This window comes from Protomyctophum bolini (genome assembly GCF_963924005.1).
Source record: "Protomyctophum bolini genome assembly, chromosome: 6".
NCBI classification, from domain to species: Eukaryota; Metazoa; Chordata; class Actinopteri; order Myctophiformes; family Myctophidae; genus Protomyctophum; species Protomyctophum bolini.
Window position 1 is genome coordinate 47602774 of NC_137867.1, and position 27680 is coordinate 47630453.

General features: G+C 42.8%; 1 protein-coding gene across 2 annotated transcripts in view; it reads left to right on the forward strand.

Annotated features, from left to right (window-relative positions):
- grk3 (G protein-coupled receptor kinase 3) overlaps positions 1–27680 on the forward strand; it is a 108981-nt gene that overhangs the window by 6603 nt on the left and 74698 nt on the right. For both annotated transcript variants that reach the window (XM_080765900.1, XM_080765901.1), the window contains exon 2: positions 22087–22163. In XM_080765900.1, the coding sequence (XP_080622026.1) occupies positions 22087–22163 (77 nt within the window). The remainder of the gene's footprint in view (positions 1–22086; positions 22164–27680) is intronic.

The following is a 27680-nucleotide window of genomic DNA, read 5'->3' on the forward strand; positions in this document are numbered from 1 at the left end:
AGCAGATCTACAAGCTCGTATAGCGCGCCACTGCTATTTTTGAAAAACCGTGAAAATGTGGCACAAATATTTGAATATAATATTCTTTCAGAAGACATTTCTTTTTAATTTATTTCGACGTCAGGCCAAAAGTAAGTAGCCTTGCCGAGCCATGAGGCCCATATATGGGACAGGGGCCTATCTCCTGTTTCTGTAGCGTGAGGCAGCTTGATGTACAAGTACACCCCCTGGACATGACGCTAGTATGTCACAGGGACTTATACCCCCCAATCCAACCCTTGATGCTGAGTGTCAAGCAGGGAGGCACTGGGTCCCATTTTTACAGTCTTTGGTATGACCCGGCCGGGGATCGAACCCCGACCTCCCAGTCTCAGGGTGTTGTTTTTGGCAGCAAATTTCTATTTTTAGTTTAGTCATAGTCTTTGGACTGAAACTTCATTTAGTTTTAGTCACATTTTAGTCACCTGGAATGTCTTAGTGTTAGTCTAGTTTTAGTCGACTAAATGTCATAAAATTTAAGTCGACTAAAATCTATTTTTGGCGGGTCTTGATGCCGTCGGAATGAGTGTTTTTACACTTGCTGGAAATAGCCGATCTACAAGCTCACAACGCGTTGCGATGCGTTGTGAGCTTGTAGATCTGCAACCAAGTGTAAAATGACTTATACTGGATCTCTTGTCCACTAGTCCCTTCCTAACATTTTAGTCTAGTTTTTATTTGTCGACGAAATCGTCAGTATATTTAGTCTTAGTTTTAGTCATCGTAGCTTTAGTTTTCATTTAGTTTCCATTTATTCTTTTCAGTGAAAATAGGTAGTCGACAAACATTTTTCGTCTTTAGTTTTAAAGTCGACGGAAACAACACTGGCGGACACTCTAACCACAAGGCCACTGAGCTGGGCTTTTACTTGATACTATTGTGACTGGTGAGTTGTTCCTGGTAGCTACGTAGCTGTCTATCATGTTGAGTCAGCCAGCCCTTGAAAAATAAACCCTTTCGGTGCATTGTGTGTGTGTGTGTGTGTGTGTGTGTGTGTGTGTGTGCATACCTCTCAGGCTAGGCTTTGCACAGTGGAAGCGTTTCACACAGATTCAGTTCCCTTGAAACTAAACGTTGCACCGACCACCTCCTCCTCCTCCTCCTCCTCCTCGGCTGCATGGAGGAGTGCAAAACACATATTTCCCATTTTGTGACGTTTTTTAAACAATCTTGTTATTTACTGAATTCTTTTGTCTCTTCAGTGATCTGGACTTGTCAGCTGAACGGAAACGTTGATATCCATGATATCGCGATTCTTTCATACTTTTGCCTCGACTACAATAATATGAATAATTCTCTTAACCTGCATTCTGAACGGGAACCCTTTTTGGTGTTGGCATCATGTCATGCTTTAGCTATTGAAAAATAGCAGATCTACAAGCTCGTAGCGTGCCACCGAGTGGCGCGCTACGAGCTTGTAGATCTGCTATTTTTGAAAAATCGAAGAACGACTGACATTTTTAGAATCTGATCTCAGGTCAGAATGGGTTAATCAGACCAGTGTGTGTCCAGTGGAAACCTCGTATGAATCTGATCTCAGGTCAGAATGGGTTAATCAGACCAGTGTGTGTCCAGTGGAAACCTCGTATGAATCTGATCTCAGGTCAGAATGGGTTAAATGGTGAAAATAGCAGATCTACAAACGGGTCACGTTGTGTTTTGCATCACGTGACAATTCGACTTTTAGAATTTCATACTGCAGCTGAAATGTTGAGTGACATGTTGACACTGTGAAGACAAGTTTTTGTTTTGCTAAACTAAATTGATTTAATCAATTATCTAATCTATGAAGAAAAAAAACTCATTGCGATTTTTATTTATAAAACAAACGGGCGTCCGTCCGGGACAAGAGAAAAAGATGCTATACTTGGTGATCTGGCTGGTGCAGGCCAGGCCATGCCAGGGCAGGCCAGGCTAGGCCAGGCCAGGCTAGGCCAGGCCAGGCTAGGGGTGAAGTTTCCTGCCCAGCACTGTGGTTCAAATCCTGCACCTTGGCCAGGCGCTCCAACCATCACTTCAGTTTAACAGATGTTGACAACTTGACATTAAGTTGACATTAAGGGTTGCCACACCTGCTCCTGACAGGTAAACGAAGACTTTGGAGCAAGGTGGAGTTTGCTTTCAGCTTTCCCGACCTCATTTGAGAGAGGGGGCACACAACACACAACCATAGACCTATAAACACTATGGAAGTCGCATGCTATTTACCCATTCTGACCTGAGATCAGATTCTAAAAATGTCTTCTACACACCCTGACAGTTTTCTGAAAGAGCTATGTTTCTATGTCAGTCGTTTTTTCAGCCCATTGCTGCGTTCCTCAGTGTGAGGTGTGCATGACGTCATGTAGTATATTGTGCTGGTGGTGACGTGCTGCGTGGATGTGTGGGGTTGACTGGGTGTACCTGCCACTCAAAGGCTGTGTGTGTATATTGTAAATACATATGTACAAATTATATTATAGGGATGCACCGCAAGGGAAATTCTTGGCCGAAACCGAAATATAAAGAAACAGTTGGCCCGAAAACTGAATACCGAATATCCGAATATGATGAATATTCTATATCTTTTTTTCCTACCATTGCTGTCATGGCCGTACCTTAAAGCTACCTGATTTATGGCAAAAATAAATGCTTATTATGGCAAAACTTAACTTGAATATTAATCACTACTTTTATGAGTCCTAAAACATTTATTCAGCCTCTTTTGATTGCATTCATTGCATACACTATTCGGTGATATATTTTCTGCCTATATTCGGGGCCGAAACCGAATAGGCCGAAAATTGCATTTATTTGCCATTTTCTGCCGAATATTTTCTGCGGCCGAATATTCGGTGCATCACTAATATATTACTTACCTATATCTACGACAGGGGTGGGCAACTCTAAGCATTGCCGGTGATCAGGACTATATGCAAACATGACAAACTTGGCCATGACTAAAATTGGACTGAAAAAAGGAAAGAAAAAAATCAATTTGATGAATAAATAAAACAAAGTCCTTCTTGAAAAATAGAATAATTTGCAAAACAAAACAATCAATGATTGCAGCTCTATTTTTGGGTTTACAATGACTGTGTATACGTCAATCTCTGCATGAGATTTTACACTTTTTTATTTAATTTTTTTGTTTGAATCGCGATTATTATGTACTGTACCTATTGCAGCAACAACCTGTCTAAAATAGAATTGACTCAAACATCCACTTTCCTGGCAGATTATCTGTCCATCCAATTGTGAAATACCCACTTTCCTGGTAACTAGTAACTACCCCCTTTCTGCTAAAACAACCTGGTACTCCTGAACCCGTTCCCAATGTTTACACGCTCAGAATCTGGGAAAGTTGAGGTCATGCCATCTCAGTACGCTGACCCTAACCCAGTAACGTTCTCATGTCAAATGGGACCCCCCTCCACCCCCCCCCCATATTGTAACCCTAAGGTATATACAGGGGGATTGTTCCTTTAACTGTGTGTTGGCGGGCTGAGGCTGGGACGAGGAGGAGTATTATGGGATATCTTGTGTTTACTTTGTGTTCTGGTGTGCAGGGATAAGCGGTCGCATTATTGAGAGGAAGAGAGACATTACTTACTTTGTTGTGTTCACTACGGAGGTTGGATACAGAATTAGAACCCTGGCTGATGATCACGTTTGTCCTTTTTTTGAATTATTATTTTGTTTATTAAATCACCAGTTCTGCAACACAGACTCCTTTTCCTTTGACAGCATAGCAAGAAAGCATATAAGGATTATTCCGGAGAGTAGAGACACGGTGGTTATAACAACAGTTGTGTTCTTAAAATGTTTCAAAGATATTCCAAATCGTTCTGTTTTTTTTAAGGAGAATTGCAAGATCTACAAGCCCTGCAACGCTTCGCAGTGTGACAACGTTGTGAGCTTGTAGAGCAGCTATTTGTATATAGAGGATTAAAGTGGATACTGATGTTGATGCTATAGATACATTAAAGGATCAGTTCATAGTTCCAGGGGGCAGAAATGAGCATTATCTGTTATTGGTGAGCTTTAGCTCCATACAGATGAACACAGAACCCTCTTCTAGATGGAGGACCCACAGCGTAAACGATGAAAGAAGCTGAAAAGTCCTTTACAAGCTGCGGTAATGGACAGGTGGCTCAGGGGTAGAGAGTGGCTGGATGGTAACCGCAAGGTTGCCAGTTCGAACCCTGTGGGCTCCCCCAGAGTTAGTGTCGAAGTGTCCTTGAGCAAGTGTCTGAATGTGTGTGTGAATGGGTGAATGTAATGCACAATCTATGTAAAGCGCCTTGGATAAAGGCGCTTTACACATAAATGCACCATTTAAAGGAACTGGTTGGAATAACGTGTTCCTTCCACGCGCTACGTCCAACCAGGGAAACTCCCCCCTGTCAGGTGTAAAGGAGCAACTTGGACACTCAGGCATGAAGGAAGCATGAGTTCAAGTCTGTTCTAAATTAACATATATTTTTTGTTAAAAAAGGGTGAAGTGTACCTTTAACCCATTCTGGCCGGGAACCCATCATAGCGCGCCACCGAGTGGCACGCTATGAACTTGTAGGTCTGCTATTTTTTGAAAAATCGAAGAACGACTGACATTTTTAGAATCTGATCTCAGGTCAGAATGGGTTAATCAGACCAGTGTGTGTCCAGTGGAAACCTCGTATGAATCTGATCTCAGGTCAGAATGGGTTAATCAGACCAGTGTGTGTCCAGTGGAAACCTCGTATGAATCTGATCTCAGGTCAGAATGGGTTAAAAGAAAGAAGGGTGAACAGCACTGCAGGTTGCTGGAGGGAGCCGTCCTAATATCACCCAGTTGATGATTACACCATTCCATCTGTCTCGGATCCTAATTAAAGGGGCAGGAAAAACCTGGGGCGGATTATTTTTGTAGTTTGCCTTAATGTCTCAGGTTAAGATCTACGGAAGCGTGGAAAACATGGCAGGCTTAGTTAAGCAACGCAGCCGTAAGGGTTTATAGGGCCCACTTGGAAATCTTGAAAGTGTGTTTGCGGTGGGTCCACCCATCTGACCACTATAAAAGGTCCACCCATCTGACCACTATAAAAGGTCCACCCATCTGACCACTATAACAGGTCCACCCATCTGACCACTATAAAAAGGTCCACCCATCTGACCACTATAAAAGGTCCACCCATCTGACCACTATAAAAGGTCCACCCATCTGACCACTATAAAAGGTCCACCCATCTGACCACTATAAAAGGTCCACCCATCTGACCACTATAAAAGGTGCATGCTCCAAATGAGCTGCTGTGAGTGACGACAGCGTGATTTAACCCATTTTGACCTGAGATCAGTGTGCATGTTCTCCCCGTGTCCCCTAGGGTAGGTACCCTCACATGTTCTCCCCGTGTCCCCTAGGGTAGGTACCCTCACATGTTCTCCCCGTGTCCCCTATAGGGTAGGTACCCTCACATGTTCTCCCCGTGTCCCCTATAGGGTAGGTACCCTCACATGTTCTCCCCGTGTCCCCTAGGGTAGGTACCCTCACATGTTCTCCCCGTGTCCCCTATAGGGTAGGTAACCTCACAAAAAACATGCAGTAATCCTGGTCTCTAAACTGCCTCCCCCTGGCCAGCCGGGGCGCCTGATGGAGGGGAAAGGAACTGGTTGGAATAACGTGTTCCTTCCACGCGCTACGACGTCCAACCAGGGAAACTCCCCCCTGTCAGGTTGTAAAGGAGCAACTTGGACACTCAGGCATGAAGGAAGCATGAGTTAAGTCCGTTGCTCTCCCCAGGTTGGTGGAGGGTGTGTAGAGCCCAGGATCACAGTAGATGATTGGCACAGGGGTGAAAAATGGGTTACAAAATCGTGGGATAAAAAAATATTTAATAATTTAAAAAAAAGAATAACGGTGGCTGGTGGATTCATGAACCAAAATTACAGAGGTGACGCCGTGCCAGGTGGATTCATACCGCTATTCATAACACTAATGTATCTCCATTAAGCAAGTCTCCTCTTTTCCTTTCGCCGTTTCCCTTCAGGGGTCGCCACGGTGAATCTATCTGCCTCCATCTCACCCCCTCTTCCTCTTCCTCTTCCTCTTCCTCTTCCTCCTCCTCCTCCTCCTCCTCCTCCTCTCTCACACCAACTAACTTCATGTCCTCTTTCACTAGATTCATAAATCTTCTCTTTGGTCTTCCTCTAGGCCAGGGATGTCAAACTCAAATACACAGTGGGCCAAAAATAAAGAAATTGGTACAAGTCGAGGCGGGCCGGACTGTGTTTCAACACACGGGCCATTTTTGGAGGAGAGGGCGGGTAGCTGAAAGTGATATACTTTCACTGCTGATCAATAGTGAAGAGAAGACACATGCTTGCGCTTGCGGGCCCTAGTCGATATGTGACGATGCACTCGCAGTGCATTGTGGGACTTGTAGTATTATGGTGGTCCGTGCAATATACCAGAGGGCCAGTTTATAATACTAATTAAATATCATCCCGCGGGCCAAAGATAATTCATTCACGGGCCTGATTTGGCCCCTGGGCCTTGAGTTTGACATTTAGACCATACATGGGCAACTGGCGGCCCGGGGGCCACATGCGGCCCCCACCTTCACTTAATGCGGCCCCACAGGTTAATATCAGAATTCTGATATTATTATATTGATTTCAGCTGTTTACAATTCCAAACCCGCTTTAATTACTTCATGACTAGTAAATGACTAGTATTAAATGACTAGTACTTAATGACTAGTATTAACATGTGATTGTCTTTTTGTGTCCAATGTAGTTATGTTAACAGTTCATAAAGTTAACATAACTATAAACTAAATGCATTTGAAATTCAATAAAAAAAGGTTACTTTTCAGGATTCCAATTCAAAAATAGACAAAACAAAATATTCATGTTTTCTATTCAAATATATAGCAAATAATAGCCGATCTACAAGCTCAAAACGCGTCGCATTGCGGCGCGTTTTGAGCTTGTAGATCGGCTATTTTTTTTTGCTACGACAGTAATATGCACTGTTATGGCCCTCTGGTGTGAGTGTGGAAATATTTTGGCCCATTCCTGCTCTAGGCCTCCTGCCTGGTGGTTCTAACCTCAGAACCTCCTGCAGAACCTCCTCAGAACCTCCTGCCTGGTGGTTCTCACCTCAGCGACCTTCTACCCATATACTCAATTCAATTTCAATTCAAAGGGCTTTATTGGCATGAGAAAACATACGTTTACGTTGCCAAAGCAGAAAGAACAATACAACAATACAGCAATGCAATCAAAACAAGAATGATGTACATTTGAAGGTCAGAATCTTCAATAGATCAAATTCTATGTACCAAGGTCACTCCAGGTATGCAGGTATAGTGCAGGAATATACACAATGATTAGTCTTTAGGGTGGTTGTGTTCCATTTGATATCCTTCTCCTATATCACAGCAACTCACAAACCTTGCTGCTGTGTGTTGCACATTGTTGTACTTCGCCCAGCAGATATGGGAGTTTTTTCATGTCATTGGTCATGTTTTCAAAATCTCCGTGTGTGTGGTTGTAATCTGTGGGAAGTATGTGTCTCTGATGTCTTGGTACAATGGACAGATGGTTAGGAAGTGTAGCTCGGTTTCCACTTCATTTAGTGTGCAGTGTAAACTCACTATCCCTCCTCTGTTCGTGTCCAAAAAAAACCCATCTTAGTCTGGCCTCTCTGGCTTTTATCTCCAAACCACCTGACCCTTCCATTATAAAGTGGAGAACATGTGCAGTCAGTGCAATGTGGAGCTCCGATTTATATTGACTTTGTTCGACTAAATTCAAACATTTAACCCATTCTGACCTGGGAACGATTCTGCAAAATGTCTACTAAATCCTGACAAGTTTTCTTCTTAAAAAAGCTATGTTTTTCTATGTCAGTCGTTCTCAAACCCTTTCATGTCACTTTTCATGATTCTTCAAAAATAGCAGACCTATACAAGCTCGTAGCGCGCTATTTTTCAATAGCTAAAAGCATAACACGATGCTGACACCAAAAAGGGGTTCCCGCACAGAATGGGTTAATTGGACAATCGACCATTTTGTGCACCTGTTAATTTAATTAAATGACATGATGACTCTCGTCTGTCGAGTGTCGATACAGAGACCCACTGGACTTGATTATTGGGGTATTATTGATAAGATTCAAACCTTATTGATTTTCGGGGATTTTGATATATAATAAATAATTAGATCCGAGGTTTCGATCCCCGTTCCTAATTACGAGTGGTTTCAGCGTTTCACTGGCATAATTATTATTATGCAGGAATTTAATATTTTTCTTCGGATCTGAAGATCCAACGTTTCAAAGTTTAACCCATTCAGGACGGGTGAGGGGTCCCTGGAACAACATATTTTCAGCTGAGGGTCGGTGGCTGATTACATATAATTTCTGGAGTTCTTGACATGAAATAGTTTATTACAGCAGCAGGTACAGTAGGATAATGAGCTGTCACGCTGCGTTCACCATGGCGGTGTCACTGGGCTGAAATAGCCCCTCTATAGATGGGCTGTTTATGGTGAGCGACACCGTTGGTGTACGACCACGTATGGACCGGAATTTAATCTTTTTCTGATGTGTACACAAGTCATGAGTTGTGCTTTAATCAGCTTACAGTATATGACTGATTAACGTGTGTGTGTGTGTGTGTGTGTGTGTGGTAGGTAGGATAACAAGGCTGGGTTCACAGTCACACAGACACCTTAAAAGTTTAAAATTAAACCCAATGAGAAAATGAGCAAAAGGTTGACCGATCGCATAGTGGCAGACTTTAGAATGCATTGGCCAGAGGAGCGCCTTTTCTGGCCGCAGCGGAACACGTGTGTGTGTGTATGTATATATAATATTTATATTGTATTGAATGGAGGGTATGCGCGTGACATCATCGTACGCCTCGACAGCCCATTCATCCAAACAGAAAAGTCCTGTCTTGATTGCATTAAAACAACGTTAAACTCACCAACATTTGCAGCTGTTATACGAAAAGCTTGAATTATCCTCTTTCTATATCTGCAAAGTTTTTGTCCATCATAGAAAATCCACCATAGAAACATTATGAGCTATATTTTCTTTCAAGAAGAAATGCCCTGCATTGGATTATTTTTAAGTTATTTTAACCCATTCTGACCGGGCACCCATTTTGGTGTTAGCATCATGTTATGCTTTACCTATTGAAAAATAGCAGATCTACAAGCTCATATCGCGCCACCGAGTGGCGCGATACGAGCTTGTAGGTCTGCTATTTTTGAAAAATTCGAAGAACGACTGACATTTTTAGAATCTGATCTCAGGTCAGAATGGGTTCATCAGACCAGTGTGTGTCCAGTGGAAACCTCGTATGAATCTGATCTCAGGTCAGAATGGGTTAAGTGTCAAGAGTTTGGAAAGTGCTTGTTTTCTATAACACTAACTTTTTGCTGCCCTCCTGCATTATGTGACGTTTAGAAACAGGTGGTACGGCAGGACGGTTGAGTGATTTACAACGAGCGCTCCCAAACTCTCCCAACACTCCAACACGCTGCTCAATGTTCTGCCACTCAGTCTAGATGAGGGGGGGGGCGTGTCCTGATGGGAAAATCATGCATCTGCATACTCTCTATATCGTTATGTTTTGGGAGATGTGATGTGAACCGGCACCTTGAGCCATTGAGTTATATATAATTGTACTTCCGGCAGTCTTCCGCGTGCTTCAAAAGTCAAAACGCCACTGAGCAACTTCTATTGATTTCAATAGCTATAAAGTAACATAATGCTATAAAACACCAAAAGGGGTTCCCGTCCAGAATGGACTTTAACCCATTTGGACCTGAGATCAGATTCTAAAAAAATGTCTGTTTGAAAATGACAGTTTTCTGAAAAAGCTATGTTTCTATGTCGATTTTTCAAAAATAGCCACTCGCGCTATGAGCTTGTAGGTCTGCTCTTTTTCAATAGCTAAAGCATAACATGATGCTAACGCCCAGAATGGTTTTTAACCCATTCTGACCGGGAACCCATTTTGGTGTTAAGCATCATGTTATGCTTTAGCTATTGAAAAATAGCAGATCTACAAGCTCATAGCGCGCCACCGAGTGGCGCGCTACGAGCTTGTAGGTCTGCTATTTTTGAAAAATCGAAGAACGACTGACATTTTTTAGAATCTGCTCTCAGGTCAGAATGGGTTAATCAGACCAGTGTGTGTCCAGTGGAAACCTCGTATGAATCTGATCTCAGGTCAGAATGGGTTAAGGAGAGAGGCAGCAGGGAGGCGTCGACGGGCCGGTTGAGGACAAACATGTCTGCGTCTGTGTGTCCGTCTGACGGCTTGTCAATAAAGCGATCAATGCGTTTAAATTCCAAGAAATATCCCATGCGATTGGAACTGGGTCCTGATTAATGTCACATATTCACGCTGCTAGGTTGTCGATATTCAGCACTGTGTCCAATGGATTTATATTGGGAGTCTGTGTTCATGTCGATCTCCCCCCTTTGCTTGTTTATTTCTATCGATTCTCCACTCTTCAAGGGCCCCTAGTGTTTCACAGGGGGGCCCCCGGGGGTCCTTGAGGGAGGGAGGGGGGGTGGGGGGGGGGGGGGGCTCCAGTTGAATCATTGATATTTAATGGAAAGGAACCTTACACACTCTTATGTGTGTGTGTGTGTGTGTGTGTGTGTGTGTAACTGTGTGTGTACAAGATGGAACCACATACACACCATTCATATAGTCTCAACCCATTCTGACCTGAGATCAGATTCTATAAAATGTTCTTCTACATCCTGACAGTTTTCTGAAAAAATGTTTCTATATGTCAGTCGTTCTTCGATTTTTCAAAAAATAGCAGACCTACAAGCTCGTAGCGCGCCACTCGGTGGCGCGCTATGAGCTTGTAGATCTGCTATTTTTCAATAGCTAAAGCATGACATGATGCTAACAGAACACCAAAAGGGGTTCCCGCCCCAAAATGGGTTAAATTTGCCCCGGGGTCCTAAATGGCAAATGGTAAATGGTGCATTTATATAGCGCCTTTATCCAAGGCGCTTTACATAGATTGTGCATTACATTCACACACCGATGGCGGCGGAAACCATGCAAGGCACCAACCACCACATATCAGGAGCAATTAGGGGTTCAGGGTCTTGCTCAAGGGAACACTTCGACAGTAACTCTGGGGGGGAGCACCACAGCAGGGTTCGAACTGGCAACCTTGCGGTTCCCATCCAGGCCACTCTCTCTACCCACTGAGCCACCGCCGGTATTATTAAAGGCAACAGACAAACAAACCCTGGTTTGTCTGTTGCCTTTTTTCTTTTAAAGGCGCAGTGAAACGGAAATGGTGAACAACATGAAAATGGTGTTTCCACATGAAACACCGGTTTGAAGTTTCTGAACCAATCAGAGTGTCGCATCCCTTCAGGCGATGGGACGGTAGCTAGGGACGGTGGCTAATGCTATGCGCAACAGCGTGGTGTTGTTTGTTTATAAATCAGACGGTCGCCCAGCACAACCAGTTTACTGTTATGTGGCTTATTTCTACCCTATAATGTTTTCAGAAACATATTTTAGCGTGATGATTAAGTTGAAACCGAGTAATACACTGTCTGAATGGAAATAAAAACGGAGAAATCTGTAATCAGAAGCAGCTGTGTTGCATGGATGCGCAGACATGGGGAATTAAACATGTGAGCTTCATTTTTATTGGCTTTTATCGATGTGTACCTCTACACGTCATCACGCAGCACGTTTTCGTTTTAATAAATAAATAATACAATCGTTTTTATGGACCTTTGATATAAAAACACACAGAAATTAGAATTTTCCCATTGTTTTGGCATCCATTGTTAGGTATGCCCATATGATGACCACGGATATGGTCTAAAAGTGTGAAAAACTTATTTTTCATTTAACTGCGCCTTTAACCACACAGATGGTCATTCAGGCACACAGAAGGCACACGGCTTCACACTGATGGAAAGATACTTCAAAGGCTGTGCACACACGTCTGCCCTCATGTAATGTGGAAAAATAGGAGGGGAGAAAGAAAAAAACACAATAGCAGTAGTGTGAAAAAAACACAATAGCAGTATAGTGTGAAAAACACAATAGCAATAGTGTGAAAAAACACAATAGCAGTATAGTGTGAAATCGAAGGCCGTGTTTCTGCTTTCATCTGGAGATCCCTTTGAGAGATTCTTTTTTCCTTCATAGTCTTTGGAATACATTTTTGAGCGGTGCAACCACTCCAAGGAACAGCAATGTCCATGTTCACCTACCTATAATGTGTTGGTTCACCTATGTGTTGGTTAATGAGCACCAGTATGACTATATTAGTACCAGCTCAGTGGCCTTGTGGTTAGAGTGTCTGCCGGGTCATACCAAAGACTCTAAAAATGGGACCCATTTGACACTCAGCATCAAGGGTTGGATTGGGGGGTAAGTCCCTGCGATATACTAGCGTCATGTCCAGGGGGTGTACTTGTACATCAAGCTGCCTCACGCTACAGAAACAGGAGATATGCTCCTGCCCCCTATGGGTCTCATGGCTCGGCAAGGCTACTTACTTACTTATGACTATTAGTACCAGTAGGGGCGCTGTTGTGCCAGAAACAGAGAGATATAGTGCTGCACTGTTGCCTGCTAATGAGAGAGAGAGAGAGAGAGAGGAGGGGGGGGGGGGAGTTGCACCACTCAGTGTGATTTTTTTTTAATCTAGTTTTCGTCACATTTTAGTCAGCTGAAATGTTTTAGTGTTAGTCGACTTAAATGTCATAAGATTTTAGTCGACTAGATCTATACAGTTTTATAAATTGATGGCATCCTAATAGCTGATTTGATACTTGGTTTCATGCTGGAAATAATAGCCGATCTACAAGCCTCACATCACAGCCTCAGTCATAGCTATAGCATCTGCCTAAAAATATGCTGGCTATTTCTAAATATTTACATTCATTGTTGGGGTGATAAAAAATGGATTTGATTAACCCATTCTGAACGGGAACCCATTTTGGTGTTAGCATCATGTTATGCTTTAGCTATTTAAAAATATCAGATCTACAAGCTCATAGCGCGCCACCGAGTGGCGCGCTACGAGCTTGTAGGTCTGCTATTTTTGAAAAATCGAAGAACGACTGACATTTTTTTTTAAATCTGATCTCAGGTCAGAATGGGTTAATCAGACCAGTGTGTGTGTGTCCAGTGGAAACCTCGTATGAATCTGATCTCCGGTCAGAATGGGCTAGTAGTGGATTGATGGCTGAACGCACTGATCTTTGCCAGGGCGATAATAGATTCACTCAGATTCGGGCGATCAGACTTTAAAGAACCGCCTCTAATCGGCCAGCTATCGGTGATCCACCATATCGGCCGATACATTTCACTCTGATCGGTAATCAGCATTTACCCTATCTGTGATCGGCAAATTGACCCTATCTGGAGAAACTGATCTTTTATTTACACCATTTAAGTGGTATATAAATGTCAATCAAGATTTATAGTATAACATCATTTTGCAATTGTATTATTATTAATTATCATGTGTTATAATGTAAGACATCTCAGCTCAAACTGTGTGACTGAATTCAACACCGAGGCTCAGTTTGAGTCGACTGTATTTGTGATATATTTAGAAGATCGCAAAAAAAGGTCATCGTTAATAAATATTCAAACATCGTAGTATATATTTTAGTGTTACCGTAAGTATATTTTAACCCATTCTGACCGGGCACCCATTTTGGTGTTGGCATCATGTTATGCTTTAGCTATTGAAAAATAGCAGATCTACAAGCTCATAGCGCGCCACCGAGTGGCGCGCTACGAGCTTGTAGGTCTGCTATTTTTGAAAAATTCGAAGAACGACTGACATTTTTAGAATCTGATCTCAGGTCAGAATGGGTTGATCAGACCAGTGTGTGTCCAGTGGAAACCTGGTATGAATCTGATCTCAGGTCAGAATGGGTTAAGTTCCTGTTTATTGGTATCACTATGAAAACACGTGTTGTCTAGTTTATTTTTATCGGACATTCAATTAAGCAATATTACATAAGAGGGTGTGGTTTCGTTTAACGTGATTATTGCCACGACAGGGATGCGGTCGGGAACGAGACGGAGTCGAGTTCCTGCTGCAAGCATCGCTGAACTGAAGGGAAGCTTAAATTGATCATGTGTAAATTGATGACTAAAACAACAGCAGTAATAAAGGATTATTGATCCAAACCGATGGCTTGGTTGACCCCGCTGACCTCTGTGCTATAGTTTCGGATGCATTGGCTTTTTAGAGCAACTATTTGTTATTTGATTTGAATAAATTAGACGCTGACGAGGATGTGGACACTTTGGACAGAGAGAAGACTAATGTTTACATTTACAAAGCTTATAACGCTCGCATGGATTAACCCATTCTGGGCGGGAACCCTTTTTTGGTGTTTTAAGCATTATGTTACACTTTAGCTATTGAAAAATAGCAGATCTACAAGCTCATAAGCGCTATATGAGCTTGTAGATTTGCTATTTTCAATAGGTCCTGCTATCTTTGGTAGAATCGTGAAAGTGTGGCGCAAATCTTTGAATACATGTTCTTTCCGAGCGAACGTTTTTAACCCTGGAACAACATATTTTCAGATGGGGGTCCCTGTGGGGGGGGGGGGGGTCCCTGTTGAGGGGGGTCCCTGTTGAGGGGTCCCTGGGGAGGGGTCCCTGGAACAGCATATCTTCGGGGTCCTTGGCATGAAAACGTTTGAGAACCACAGACTGTGTGTGTGTGTGTGTGTGTGTGTGTGTGTGTGTTAGTGTTAGTGTTACGGGGCGGCGGTGGCTCAGGGGTAGAGTGCCTGGATGGGAACCGCAAGGTTGCCAGTTCGAACCCGGGCTCCCCCAGAGTTACTGTCGAAGTGTCCTTGAGCAAGACACTGAACCCCTAATTGCTCCCGATGTGCTAGTTGGTGCCTTGCATGGTTTCCGCTGCCATCGGTGTATGAATGGGTGAATGTAATGCACAATCTATGTAAAGCGCCTTGGATAAAGGCGCTATATAAATGCACCATTTACCATTTTAGTGTGTGTGTGTGCGTGCGTGCGTGTGACTGTGTGTGTGTGTGTGTGTGTGCGTGTGACTGTGTGTCAGTCAGTGTGTGTGCCAGTCAGTGTGTGCGTGTGTGTGTGTGTCAGTGTGTGTGTGTGTGCTTAGCGTAGCGCTGCCACATTCTCCCCGTCCCCAGGATGGGTCTGCTGGCAGGGAGGTGAGACTTTGACAGACCCTCTGGAGCCCAGCTGATCTCACAGACCCTCTGAGCTCACAGACCCTCTGATCTCACAGACCCTCTGCGCTCACATGGAGTAGCATCTGAGTTTAGTTATGTTTAGTGGACAAGACATCTGTATTTCAGGCCTGTGACACCATGATTGCATAATTGCCATTATTATCTGTTTAGATCGTCCTAATAATCGTTACTTTCCATCCATGTTGAAAAGATTTTCCAACATTTTTCAAATGGTCGATCTACAGTTCAAGCTTATAAATACATTTGGACAGTATGAGAATATTATCGCTACTTTTGCCTGGGAAATCTGCAGGTTTAAATGAGATGATGTGTAAACGGCATTTTACACATCGCATTTATATTTGACTCATGATCAGAGCTTCCGTTGCTCCAGACTGTACGACGGAAGCATTTATATTTGACTCATGATCAGAGCTTCCGTTGCTCCAGACTGTATGACGGAAGCATTTATATTGGACTCATGATCAGAGCTTCCGTTGCTCCAGACTGTATGACGGAAGCATTTATATTTGACTCATGATCAGAGCTTCCGTTGCTCCAGACTGTATGACGGAAGCATTTATATTGGACTCATGATCAGAGCTTCCGTTGCTCCAGACTGTATGACGGAAGCATTTATATTTTTACTCGTGATAGAAGTTCCGTTGCTCCAGACGGAAACGAAGCATTTGGAACTTGCGAGAGGCAACGTGAGACTAAGCGCTGATCAGTAGGGAACAGCATGAAGTGCTACGACGATCACACTGATCTGGGATCAGATTACCACCTGATCAGTAGGGAACAGCATGAAGTGCTACAGCGATCACACTGATCTGGGATCAGATTAGCGCAGCACGCCGTCAGTTCGGTGAGAGCAGCGCAGACTCGGAGAATACCAACAATACGCCAACATGCGACACAGCGTGTGTGTGTTCATCCATGGTGTCTTAACGAAGCATTATGTTATACTTTAGCTATTGAAAAATAGCAGATCTACAAGCTCTACGAGCTTGTATAGGTGCATGAACGCAGTGCGTGTGTGCGTGCATGTGTGTGTGTACATGAACGCGGTATGTGTGCGCGCACTTTTGTGTGTGTGTGTGTGTAGTAACATTGGCCTAGCACGTAGCAACACACATGAATGCTGCATGCGTGCATGAACGCGGTGAGTGTGTGTGTGTGTGTGTGTGTGAGACTGTGGGTCAGTGTGTTCTAACCAGGAGTTTAGTTAGTAATGTTAGGCTGCACTGGGATCAGTTGGTTAAACTATAGTGGACATTGAGTTGTCTTGTACTGTACTGCACTGGGATCAGTTCGTGCAGCCTGTGGCGTGCATGAACGCATGCATGAACGCGGCGCACGTGCGTGCGCCTGCCTGGAGTTGTCTTGTACTGCACTGGGAGGTTGAATTGATTTTTTTTCATGCTATAGCATCAATCATCATATATATATATACATTTTTAGAATCTGATCTCAGGTCAGAATGGGTTAATCAGACCAGTGTGTGTCCAGTGGAAACCTCGTATGAATCTGATCTCAGGTCAGAATGGGTTAACCGTTGTTACGGTCGTTACGGTCGTCCCATCCCTAGTGCACCGTGTATTCATGGAGATAATTATGATGACGGCTGATATCTCTTTGTGGCAGAACGGCTGAACGATTGATCCTCCAATCAAATCAGTCGTATTAGTAGTGATTAGTATTTACTGGAAAAGTAATCTGAAACCTGTTGAATTGATTTTCTTGATTGTATAACTGAAACTTATAACCGTATCCAGACATGTAGACTTACCGGTGGAACTCTGAAACAAACTGCCGTTACTAGGTCGTGTGTTTTGGTCCAAAGGTCGGGCAGGGATGACCAGAATATAGTTAATGGAGCTTAAATACGACACATTACTGGCATTTTTTTCCTTTTGGAAAGTTCTGAGCTTGGAAAGAAATCACACTCGTGTGAACTGAGTGCTGCAACTCTCCTCTCTCCTCTCCCCCCTCTCTCTCTCTCACTCTCTCTCTCATTAGCAGGCAACAGTGCAGCACTCTCTCTCTCTCTCTCTCTGTCTCTGTTTCTGGCACAACAGCGCCCCTACTGGTACTCATAGTCATACTACTCTGGTGCTCATACCCCAAAAAGTATATGTAACATGCCTCCCCCCACCCCCCCATCTGAAAATACGTTGTTCCTCCAGGGACCCCAACCCAGAAGCAAAGAACTGAGTTAAAATGATCACTCTGTTAACAATATATATTCAAAGATTTGAGGCACATTTTCACGATTTAAAAAAATAAAATAAATAGCAGACCTTGTAGATCTGCTATTATTCAATAGCTAAAGCATAACGTATTAAATGCTAACACCAAAAGAGTTTCCCAAAATGGGTTAAAATGCTCACAATTTACTGCAGTGGTCTTTTAGAAATTAGTCTCAGGGATATTTTATGAGTCCCACTTCAACAACGTTAGTATAGTCATATTTTGTCTTTTTTTTTTTTTTTTTTTTTTTACAAATTGCAGCATTTTAACTCCCATTTTTCATTTTATATGGTTATTATAATGTGGGTTATATTCATTTAGAAAACAGAAGAAGAAATGAGTATTATATAAATACAGCTAGCAAAATAAACTAGAATAAAAAAAAACAGTACAGTTTATTGTTTATAAGGATCCCCATTAGCTTTTGCCTTGACAAAAGCTAGTCTTCCACAGACAAACATTTAACAAAGGCAATACTTACAATTGTTTACAAACACTAACTCAAAATAAAACATCGTAAAATAAAATAATAAAATAAAAAACATAGGAGAAAATAAAAACAGTAGTAGCTACAGTATAGTGCATCCCGTGGGTGCAGAGGTGGTTGTTTTATTGCGTCCCTTTAACTATAACACTGCGTTTTTGGGACGCAAAATGCAGCCTATATTTTAAGTGGGTTAATGTTTATGGCGTTGTTTGCGTTGTCAGCGGCTGCTGCCGGTGACTCAGAGCAGCCTGCTGAATGAGGAAGTGTTCACTGTGCAGGCCACTTCCTGCATTCTTGTTCCTGTGTGTGTGTGTGTGACTGTGTGTGTGTGTGACTGTGTGTGTGTGTGTGTGTGTGTGTGTCACCCGTTCTCCGGGTTCACAGAAACATGCTGTCGACTAAAAACTATAAGACTAACAACAATGTTCGTCGACTACCTTTTTCCACTGACGGAAACTAAATAAATACTTTAAGACTAAATATATATACTGATAATTTTGTCAACAAATGCAAAACTAGACTAAAATGTTAGGAAGGGACTATAGTGGACAAGAGATCCAGTATAAGTCATTTTACAATGCATGCTGAAAATAGCAGATCTACAGCTTGTAGGTCTGCTAAAAGAATCGTTAAAATGTGGCACAAATCATTGAATATATATATTTCAGAGCGAACAAAATGTCCCTGGAACTACATATTTTGAGATGGGGGGGTCCGGCCCGTGGCCCAATAGAGATCCAAGGATTGGATTTAGAAAGCCTTTTTTTTATCGACCTCAGTCCAGAATGGGTTAAGTGATAACGGGGTGCTCGGTTTGAGTTTTTTTTAAATATGGTCAGTGGGTCGCTACAAAACTACTCGATATTGATGTAAACAGGGTTTCAATGTTTTACAAATCGCAGCATTTTAACTCCCATTTCATTTTATATGGTTATAAATGTGGTTATATTCATTTAGAAAACGGAAGAAGAAATGAGTATTATAAATACAGCTATGGCAAAATAAACTAGAATAAAAAACAGTACAGTATATGCATCCCGTGGATGCAGAGGTCGTTGTTTTATTGAGTCCCTTTAACTATAAACTGTGTTATGGGATGCAAAATGCACCCTATATTAATATCTGTACTGCATTTGAATTGGAGTTCTTTAACCCATTTTGTGGCGGGAACCCTGTCAGGATGTAGAAGACATTTTTTAGAATCTGATCTCAGGTCAGAATGGAAAACTGTCAGGATGTAGAAGACATTTTTTAGAATCTGATCTCAGGTCAGAATGGAAAACTGTCAGGATGTAGAAGACATTTTTTAGAATCTGATCTCAGGTCAGAATGGAAAACTGTCAGGATGTAGAAGACATTTTTTAGAATCTGATCTCAGGTCAGAATGGAAAACTGTCAGGATGTAGAAGACATTTTTTAGAATCTGATCTCAGGTCAGAATGGAAAACTGTCAGGATGTAGAAGACATTTTTTAGAATCTGATCTCAGGTCAGAATGGAACCCTGTCAGGATGTAGAAGACATGTTTTAGAATCTGATCTCAGGTCAGAATGGGTTAACTTTTGGCCACTTATTGCTAACGTTGGCAAACATCCACGGACACACTATAGCCTCTCTGATGCGCGTCAGAGGGAGACCGCCAGGTTGCATGCTGGGGGATTATTTAGTGCATGTTCTGCTGGTGTACAGTGCACACACACACACACACACACACACACACACACACACACACACACACTGGTTGTTTGGGTTTGTGCTTAGGGCACTGTTGTGGTGCTAATGGGTCCGTGGAGGGGGTGCTAATTGATTCGCTGTCCCAAGCCCTGTCGTCATTAACACACTCACCCAAGGTAGCCTGCTTAGCTCCTCCTCCTCCCCCTCCCCCCCCCCCTCCTCCCCCGTGTTTCCTCCTCCTCCTCCCCCGTGTCCCCTCCCCTCCCCTCCTCCCCCGTGTCCCCTCCTCCTCCTCCTCCCCTCCCTCGACTCGTGTCCCCTTCCTTCCTTTCCCTCCCTCCCCCCCTTCACTCCCCTGTTGCCACTTGACTCTGTCAGGGGAACAGGTGGCAGAGGGAGAGTCCCAAACTCTGGCTCACGGATCACCACACCACGTGGACATGGAAGCAGGGGAGGGAGGACAGACAGACAGACAGCCATGCCTTTGGGATACTTTGTCACCAGTGCATTCGTTTAGCTTCACATTATGTGAACTTTGAACCTCTGAACTTTGCCCTCTGCAATTCCCATTTACCAACTCTATATCGGGACCATGCTCACAACGCATTGCAGCGCGACACGTTGTGAGCTTGTAGATCTGCTCTTTTCAGCATGCAACCAAGTGTGAAATGACTTATACTGGATCTCTTGTCCACTAGTACTAGTCCCTTCCTAACATTTTAGTCTAGTTTTTATTTGTTGACGAAACTGTCCTATACATTTATTCCTAAACTATAGTTTTAGTCATCATAGCTTAGTTTTCATTTAGTTTCCATTTAGTTTTCGTCAGTGAAAAAAGGTAGTCGACGAAACATTTCTCGTCTTGGTTTTTAGTCGACTAAAACAACAGTGCGCGGCGCATACATACCTGTGTGTCACATCAGACTGAGTGATGTGGTCTTTTATTAGCCTGGCATGACCAGACTGAAAGATATTTAGTCTGGAATCTCATCTCATCATTCTGGGCCCTAACACTACACTTCCTAACCATCTGTCCACTGTACCAAGACATCAGAGACACATACATACTTCCCACAGATTACAACCACACACGGAGATTTTGAAAACATGACCAATGACAAAAAAACTCCCATATCTGCTGGGCGAAGTACAACAATGTGCAAATAAAACAGCAGCAAGATTTGTGAGTTGCTGTGATAGGAGAAGGATATCAAATGGAACACAACCACCCTAAAGACTAGTAATCATTGTGTATATTCCTGCACTATACCTGCATCGAGTGACCTTGGTATACATAGAATTTGATCTATTGAAGATTCTGACCTTCAAATGTACATCATTTTTGTTTTGATTGTATTGCTGTATTGTTGTATTGTTCTTTCTGCTTTGGCAACGTAAACGTATGTTTTCTCATGCCAATAAAGCCCTTTGAATTGAATTGAATTGATATCATACTGGGCCCTGATTGGTGGCCAAAAAACCCCACATACCTGCCCCATGATATCATACTGGGCCCTGATTGGTTTGCCACGATGTTTGTAATGCAAATCATTTGTCTATATACTTCTAAACATAGTTCTAACTTCTTATATATATATATATATATATATATAATGACATGGCCAGAATAGGGGAATTTGAAAGTGGTTAATTAATGTTGTACGACCGATCAGATATCAGATATGTTTATTAATTAAATTTTCTTATTTGACATTGACTTTTCAAACAATTTATTTTCCCCCCAAAACACACATGGCAACACAAATGAAACGCAAAGGATGTTGTCCATGAATGCAAAATAAAACCAAACAAAAAAGACAAAGTAGATGAGAAAAAGGAAAATATATACACACATTACATACAATTAAATACAATTAAACAAACACCACAGTTCCTTATCCCAACCCAACCCAACAGATGATTCAAGCTAACCACTACTATCACTGTAAATCCCTGGAACATGTGACACGTTTAAACCTAAACACCAGTGTGTGTAATAATAAAATGCCAAATGGTTTATTAATGGTCATAAAATACAGTAGAACACGAGTTCACTCAAACACCTCACGAGAACACCTAGTGTTTGAATTCTAAACACCTATTTATGACTGACTTTGATTGTAAAAACTAAACACGTTTATGTGTTTAAAAAGTGTTACGGGCGATTAAACATGTTCTTCTGTTTATAATCTAAACACTGTGACACGTTTAAAAAGTGTTACAAATATGTGTTTAAAACAGTTTATAACCTAAACGCTTGGGTTTAGTGTGTACACATCCAAAGCCTCTTCTTCAGATATAATATTATTAACGTATGTTGTCATTTCTTCCCCGTGTGGACAGCATCCGCAGCCTCTTCTGATATAATATTATTAACGTATGTTATCATTTGTTTCCCGTGTGAACAGCATCCGCAGCGTGATGCAGAAATACCTGGAGGAGAGGGACGAGCTGACGTTCGACAAGATCTTCAACCAGAAGATCGGTGAGTCTGACCTGACTTTTGTTTCATTTTTTAGACCATGGGTTTTTCAACAGGTGGTCTGTGGTGGTGGACCACTGGTGGTCCGTGAAGGTATTGCATGTGGTCCCTCATGGCCATGCATTTAGTATGTTTTTTTTTTTATCGACCACTATTTGGGAAAAGAACTAGTTCATTATCCCATTCTGAAACGGGAACCCATTTTGGTGTCGGCATCATGTTATGCTTTAGCTATTGAAAAATAGCAGATCTACAAGCTCATAGCGCGCCACCGAGTGGCGCGCTACGAGCTTGTAGGTCTGCTATTTTTTGAAAAATCGAAGAGCGACTGACATTTCTAGAATCTGATCTCAGGTCAGAATGAGTTAATCAGACCAGTGTGTGTGTCCAGTGGAAACCTCGTATGAATCTGATCTCAGGTCAGAATGGGTCAATCAGACCAGTGGGTTGTCCAGTGGAAACCTCGTATGAATCTGATCTCAGGTCAGAATGGGTTAAGTGACCTGGTGATGTACAGTATGACGACATCAATGTCAGTTATACTGGGAAGTCTGATGTCAAGAACTTCCACAGAAAAGGGAGTTTGAATTTCAAGGGAAAGTGAACCGGATTGACTGGTTGAGTCTATTAGGATATAATCATATAATCATGCAATCGCACGTGTCTGCCATCTATGAGTTTAATATGGAAGGTCAAGAGAACAGAGTAAGGGCAACCATGGGAAAAGAATAGCTCCGGACGACTAGCATTATGCCAGTTAAATTATACTTACTGTACTGGCTGAAAAATAGCAGATCTACAAGAGTTTGTACGGGTCTGCTATTTATCGTGAAAATGTAGTGCAAATCTTCGAATAATATATTCTTTCAGAGCAAACGTTTTAAACTAAAATCTGTGCTTCTGGGGGGGCGGGGGGGGGTCCCTGGAACAACATATTTTCAGATGGGGGTCGGTGGCCAATTACATATAATTTTGGGTGTCCTTGTTGACATGATATAGTTTGAGCACAACTGACATGGAAACATACACGTAGGGTTTTTTCAGAAAACTGTCATGGGGGCACGGTGGCACAGTTGGTATAGTGCTGCCGCCTCACAGCTAGAAGGTCCTGGGTTCGATTCCCGCTCGGGGCACTGTGGGTGCTGGCGGCGTGTTTCCTCCTCCGCGTCATCAGTGCCCATACCCGAAGGCGGGGTCGGCGAAAGGGCCTTTCTGTGTGGAGTTTTCATGTTCTCTCCGTGTCCCCTAGGGTAGGTACCCTCACAAAAACATGCAGTAATCCTGGTCTCTAAACGGCCTCCCCCTGGCCAGCCGGGGCGCCTGATGGAGGGGAAAGGAACTGGTTGGAATAACGTGTTCCTTCCACACGTGCTACGTCCAACCAGGGAAACTCCCCCCTGTCAGGTTGTAAAGGAGCAACTTGGACACTCAGGCATGAAGGAAGCATGAGTTAAGTCCGTTGCTCTCCCCAGGTTGGCGGAGGGTGTGTAGAGCCCAGGATCACAGTAGATGATTGACACAGGGGTGAAAAATGGGTTACAAAATCGTGGGATAAAAAATATATTAAGAAAAAAAAGAAAACTGTCATGATCTAGAAGACATTTAGTAGAATGGAGCTCAGCTCTAAAGGGGCTGACATTGAGCAGCATGGCTCCTCTTCATCACTGTCAGAGTGATGAAGGTTCCAGGGCCCCTGGTCTTCATCACTGCCTCTGGGCTGATGGATTTGTTTCCATCTCTCTCTCTCCCATAGAGCACCGAAGTCCTGACGTAACTCGCTCATCCCTTCGATTCCCTTGGTTTGCGGAAGTAATTTCTCTATGGAGAATAACATGGGGTGATCTTAATATCGTCTACTATAAGCGTTGTGGTCCAAAAATAAACAAGATGTCTCTGCGTTATTGTCAGGGAGGTGTCTCTGTATCGTTTGCAACAGTCAGTCACTCATATATGATACAGTCTGCTTCTAGCGAAAATCTAACTAATTCAGCAGCAGTAACATTAGCGTTTTCTCTCAGTCAGTTGATTCTTCATATCCATATGAGTGAAGCGGCCGTGGGTGACATGTTTATTTATCAAACACAGTTGTTATATGAAGCAATCTAAAAATCCTCCTATGGCGATTTCAATGCAACTAAACAAATACATGAACCTGGGGACTGACGCCCTCTACTGAAAGTGACGTCAGACGGTGCTCTATTGGATGTTCATTCATACAAGTTATCCCAGACGGACGAGCCCCTAGTCTAGTTTTAGTCGACTAAATATAAAGGTATCGATCGGCCCCCTGCCTAAGTTCGGCTTGGTGGATGTGCATGTCTTGTCTGTCCCTATGTTTTGAGTACCAGTAGGGGCAAAGGTGGCGCTGTTGTGCTAGAAACAGAGAGAGAGAGAGAGAGAGAGAGAGAGAGAGATAGTGTTGCACTGTTGCCTGCTAATTACAGAGAGAGAGAGAGGGAGAGGTGTGTCTGCTAAATGCTAATTCCCCCACACAGTAACTCTGTCATTTCTCGACCGTTTCGGACGAGGGGCGGCTTGCCGGAACCGGGGCTGGCACTCTGGGCGCGTTCTTGTGGGTCTGGAAGTTCTTCTGGGTGACCCACTCAGTTCACACAGGTGTGATTTTCCCCCCCCTTGTAAGCCCAAGAGAGCAAAATAAATATGAACGCAGCCTAAAAAAAACCTCTGATCTTTTCTTGTCGTTTATACCTGGAATATACCAAGTTAAACGAGCCAAACGAGAAGTTTAGACACACTGAGCGGGCTATATTTATCTTCCCCCCCCCCCTCCCCCCTGATTAACTTTTCTTTTTTCATCCCTTTTTCTTATGGTGGAATTTAACTTCATTAACCCATTCTGAACGGGAACCCATTTTGGTGTTGGCATCATGTCATGCTTTAGCTATTGAAAAATAGCAGATCTACAAGCTCGTAGCGCGCCACCGAGTGGCGCGCTACGAGCTTGTAGGTCTGCTATTTTAGAAAAAATCGAAGAACGACTGACATTTTTTTTTTTGAATCTGATCTCAGGTCAGAATGGGGTAATCAGACACAGTGTGTGTCCAGTGGAAACCTCCTCGTATGAATCTGATCTCAGGTCAGAATGGGTTAAGCACTTAGACCACATTTAGACCTGAGGCTGCTTCTACAAATGCTCTCTGTCAGGTGGAAACCACATGTCCAGAAGTGTTGCTTTTTCAGGATTCAAAATGAGATAAAAATAAAACAGCTAAAAGCAGCAGATCAACAACTAACTAAACAACTAACTAACTAGCTTTGCAGTGTTGATTTCGTCGACTAAAACTTACGACGAAAAATGTTCGTCGATGTCTACCTTTTACCTTTTTTTTTATTAAGTCTGACGAAAAGTAAATGAAAACTAAGCTAAGCTATAAGGTGACTAAAACTAAGACTAAATATTTCTGACAATTTCGTCAACAAATAAAAAAACTAGACTTCATTTTTACAATTAGTTGCATGCTGAAAATGGCCGATCTACAAGCTCACAACGTGTCGCATCGCGACGCGTTGTGAGCTTGTAGATCGGCTATTTTCAAGGGCACTTTTTTTTTTGCCATTTTTTTTAGGAAGAAAACTCAGTCAAAGTGGGTGCCAGGCAGAACATACATAGCAGCAGTAGTTCCTACATAGCACTAGTTCCTACATAGCACTAGTTCCTACATAGCAGTAGTTCCTACATAGCAGTAGTTCCTACATAGCACTAGTTCCTACATAGCAGTAGTTCCTACATAGCAGTAGTTCCTACATAGCAGTAGTTCCTACATAGCAGTAGTTCCTATATAGCAGTAGTTCCTACATAGCACCTACATAGCAGTAGTTCCTACATAGCAGTAGTTCCTACATAGCACTAGTTCCTACATAGCACTAGTTCCTACATAGCAGTAGTTCCTACATAGCACTAGTTCCTACATAGCAGTAGTTCCTACATAGCAGTAGTTCCTACATAGCAGTAGTTCCTACATAGCACTAGTTCCTACATAGCAGTAGTTCCTACATAGCAGTAGTTCCTACATAGCAGTAGTTCCTACATAGCACTAGTTCCTACATAGCAGTAGTTCCTACATAGCAGTAGTTCCTACATAGCAGTAGTTCCTACATAGCACCTACATAGCACTAGTTCCTACATAGCAGTAGTTCCTACATAGCAGTAGTTCCTACATAGCAGTAGTTCCTACATAGCAGTAGTTCCTACATACCGGGTGTTTTCATGATGCCGAGTCCATTCCAAGCATTAGTTTTGCATAAAAACACTCCTTGGGCCAATAACGGCCATAGCCACTTGTGCCCAAATGTGCTGACCTCATCACATTTGTGATGACGGCTATGGCCGTTATTAGCCCAAGGAGTGTTTTTATGCAAAACTAATGCTTGGAATGGACTCAGCATCATGAAAACACCCTAGTTTGACATGTCACATGCTACTTAAAGCTAAAGGAAAATTTGAAATGATTTGCCTTATATAGGATGTCTATGGTGGCCATACTGTACAGGCCATTTTCAACACTTTCCCCTCAGACAATTTCAGGCAACTTTTTGTATGTTATTCAGGACATAATGTAAGATACAAAATCAGCTGAGTTTGGTTTTTTTGCAATTAGTTGGAGGTTGACCCCTTTTTTCCCCATATAATGCCTGTACTAATTAGCTTATTCCCATCGAAATAAGTAGTAAAGTGTTGCCGCTTGGGGATATTATTTACATTATGAAGAGAGGGTATATATATATATACACAATTTTCTTTTAATTTTGAGCGATGGAAATAAGCGAATTATGGCACAACACCCCAGACGTCTAGACGGACTACCTGGGGAACCAGAGCAGCCCACGGGCCTCCCAACAGTGTGTTACAGTACTTAACCCATTCTGGGCGGGAACACCCTTCTGGTGTTATATATATAGCATTACGTTATGCTTTAGCTATTGGAAAAATAGCAGATCTACAAGCTCGTATAGCCGCGCTATTTTGCTATTTTAGAAAAATCGTGAAAATGTTGCGCAAATCTTTGAACATATATTCTTTCAGAGCGAACTAAAATCTTTGCTTCTGGGGGGGGTGGTCCCTGGAACAACATATATTCAGATGGGGGTCGGCGTCCAATTACAGATAATCTTGGGGGTCCTTGACATGAACATGTCTGAGAACGACTGACAGAAACATGGGGAGAACGACTGACAGAAACATGGGGAGAACGACTGACAGAAACATGGGGAGAACGACTGACAGAAAACATGGGGAGAACGACTGACAGAAACATGGGGAGAACGACTGACCGAAACAGAAAACATGGGGAGAACGACTGACAGAAACATGGGGAGAACGACTGACAGAAACATGGGGAGAACGACTGACAGAAACATGGGGAGAACGACTGACAGAAACATGGGGAGAACGACTGACAGAAACATGGGGAGAACGACTGACAGAAACATGGGGAGAACGACTGACAGAAACATGGGGAGAACGACTGACAGAAACATGGGGAGAACGACTGACACAGA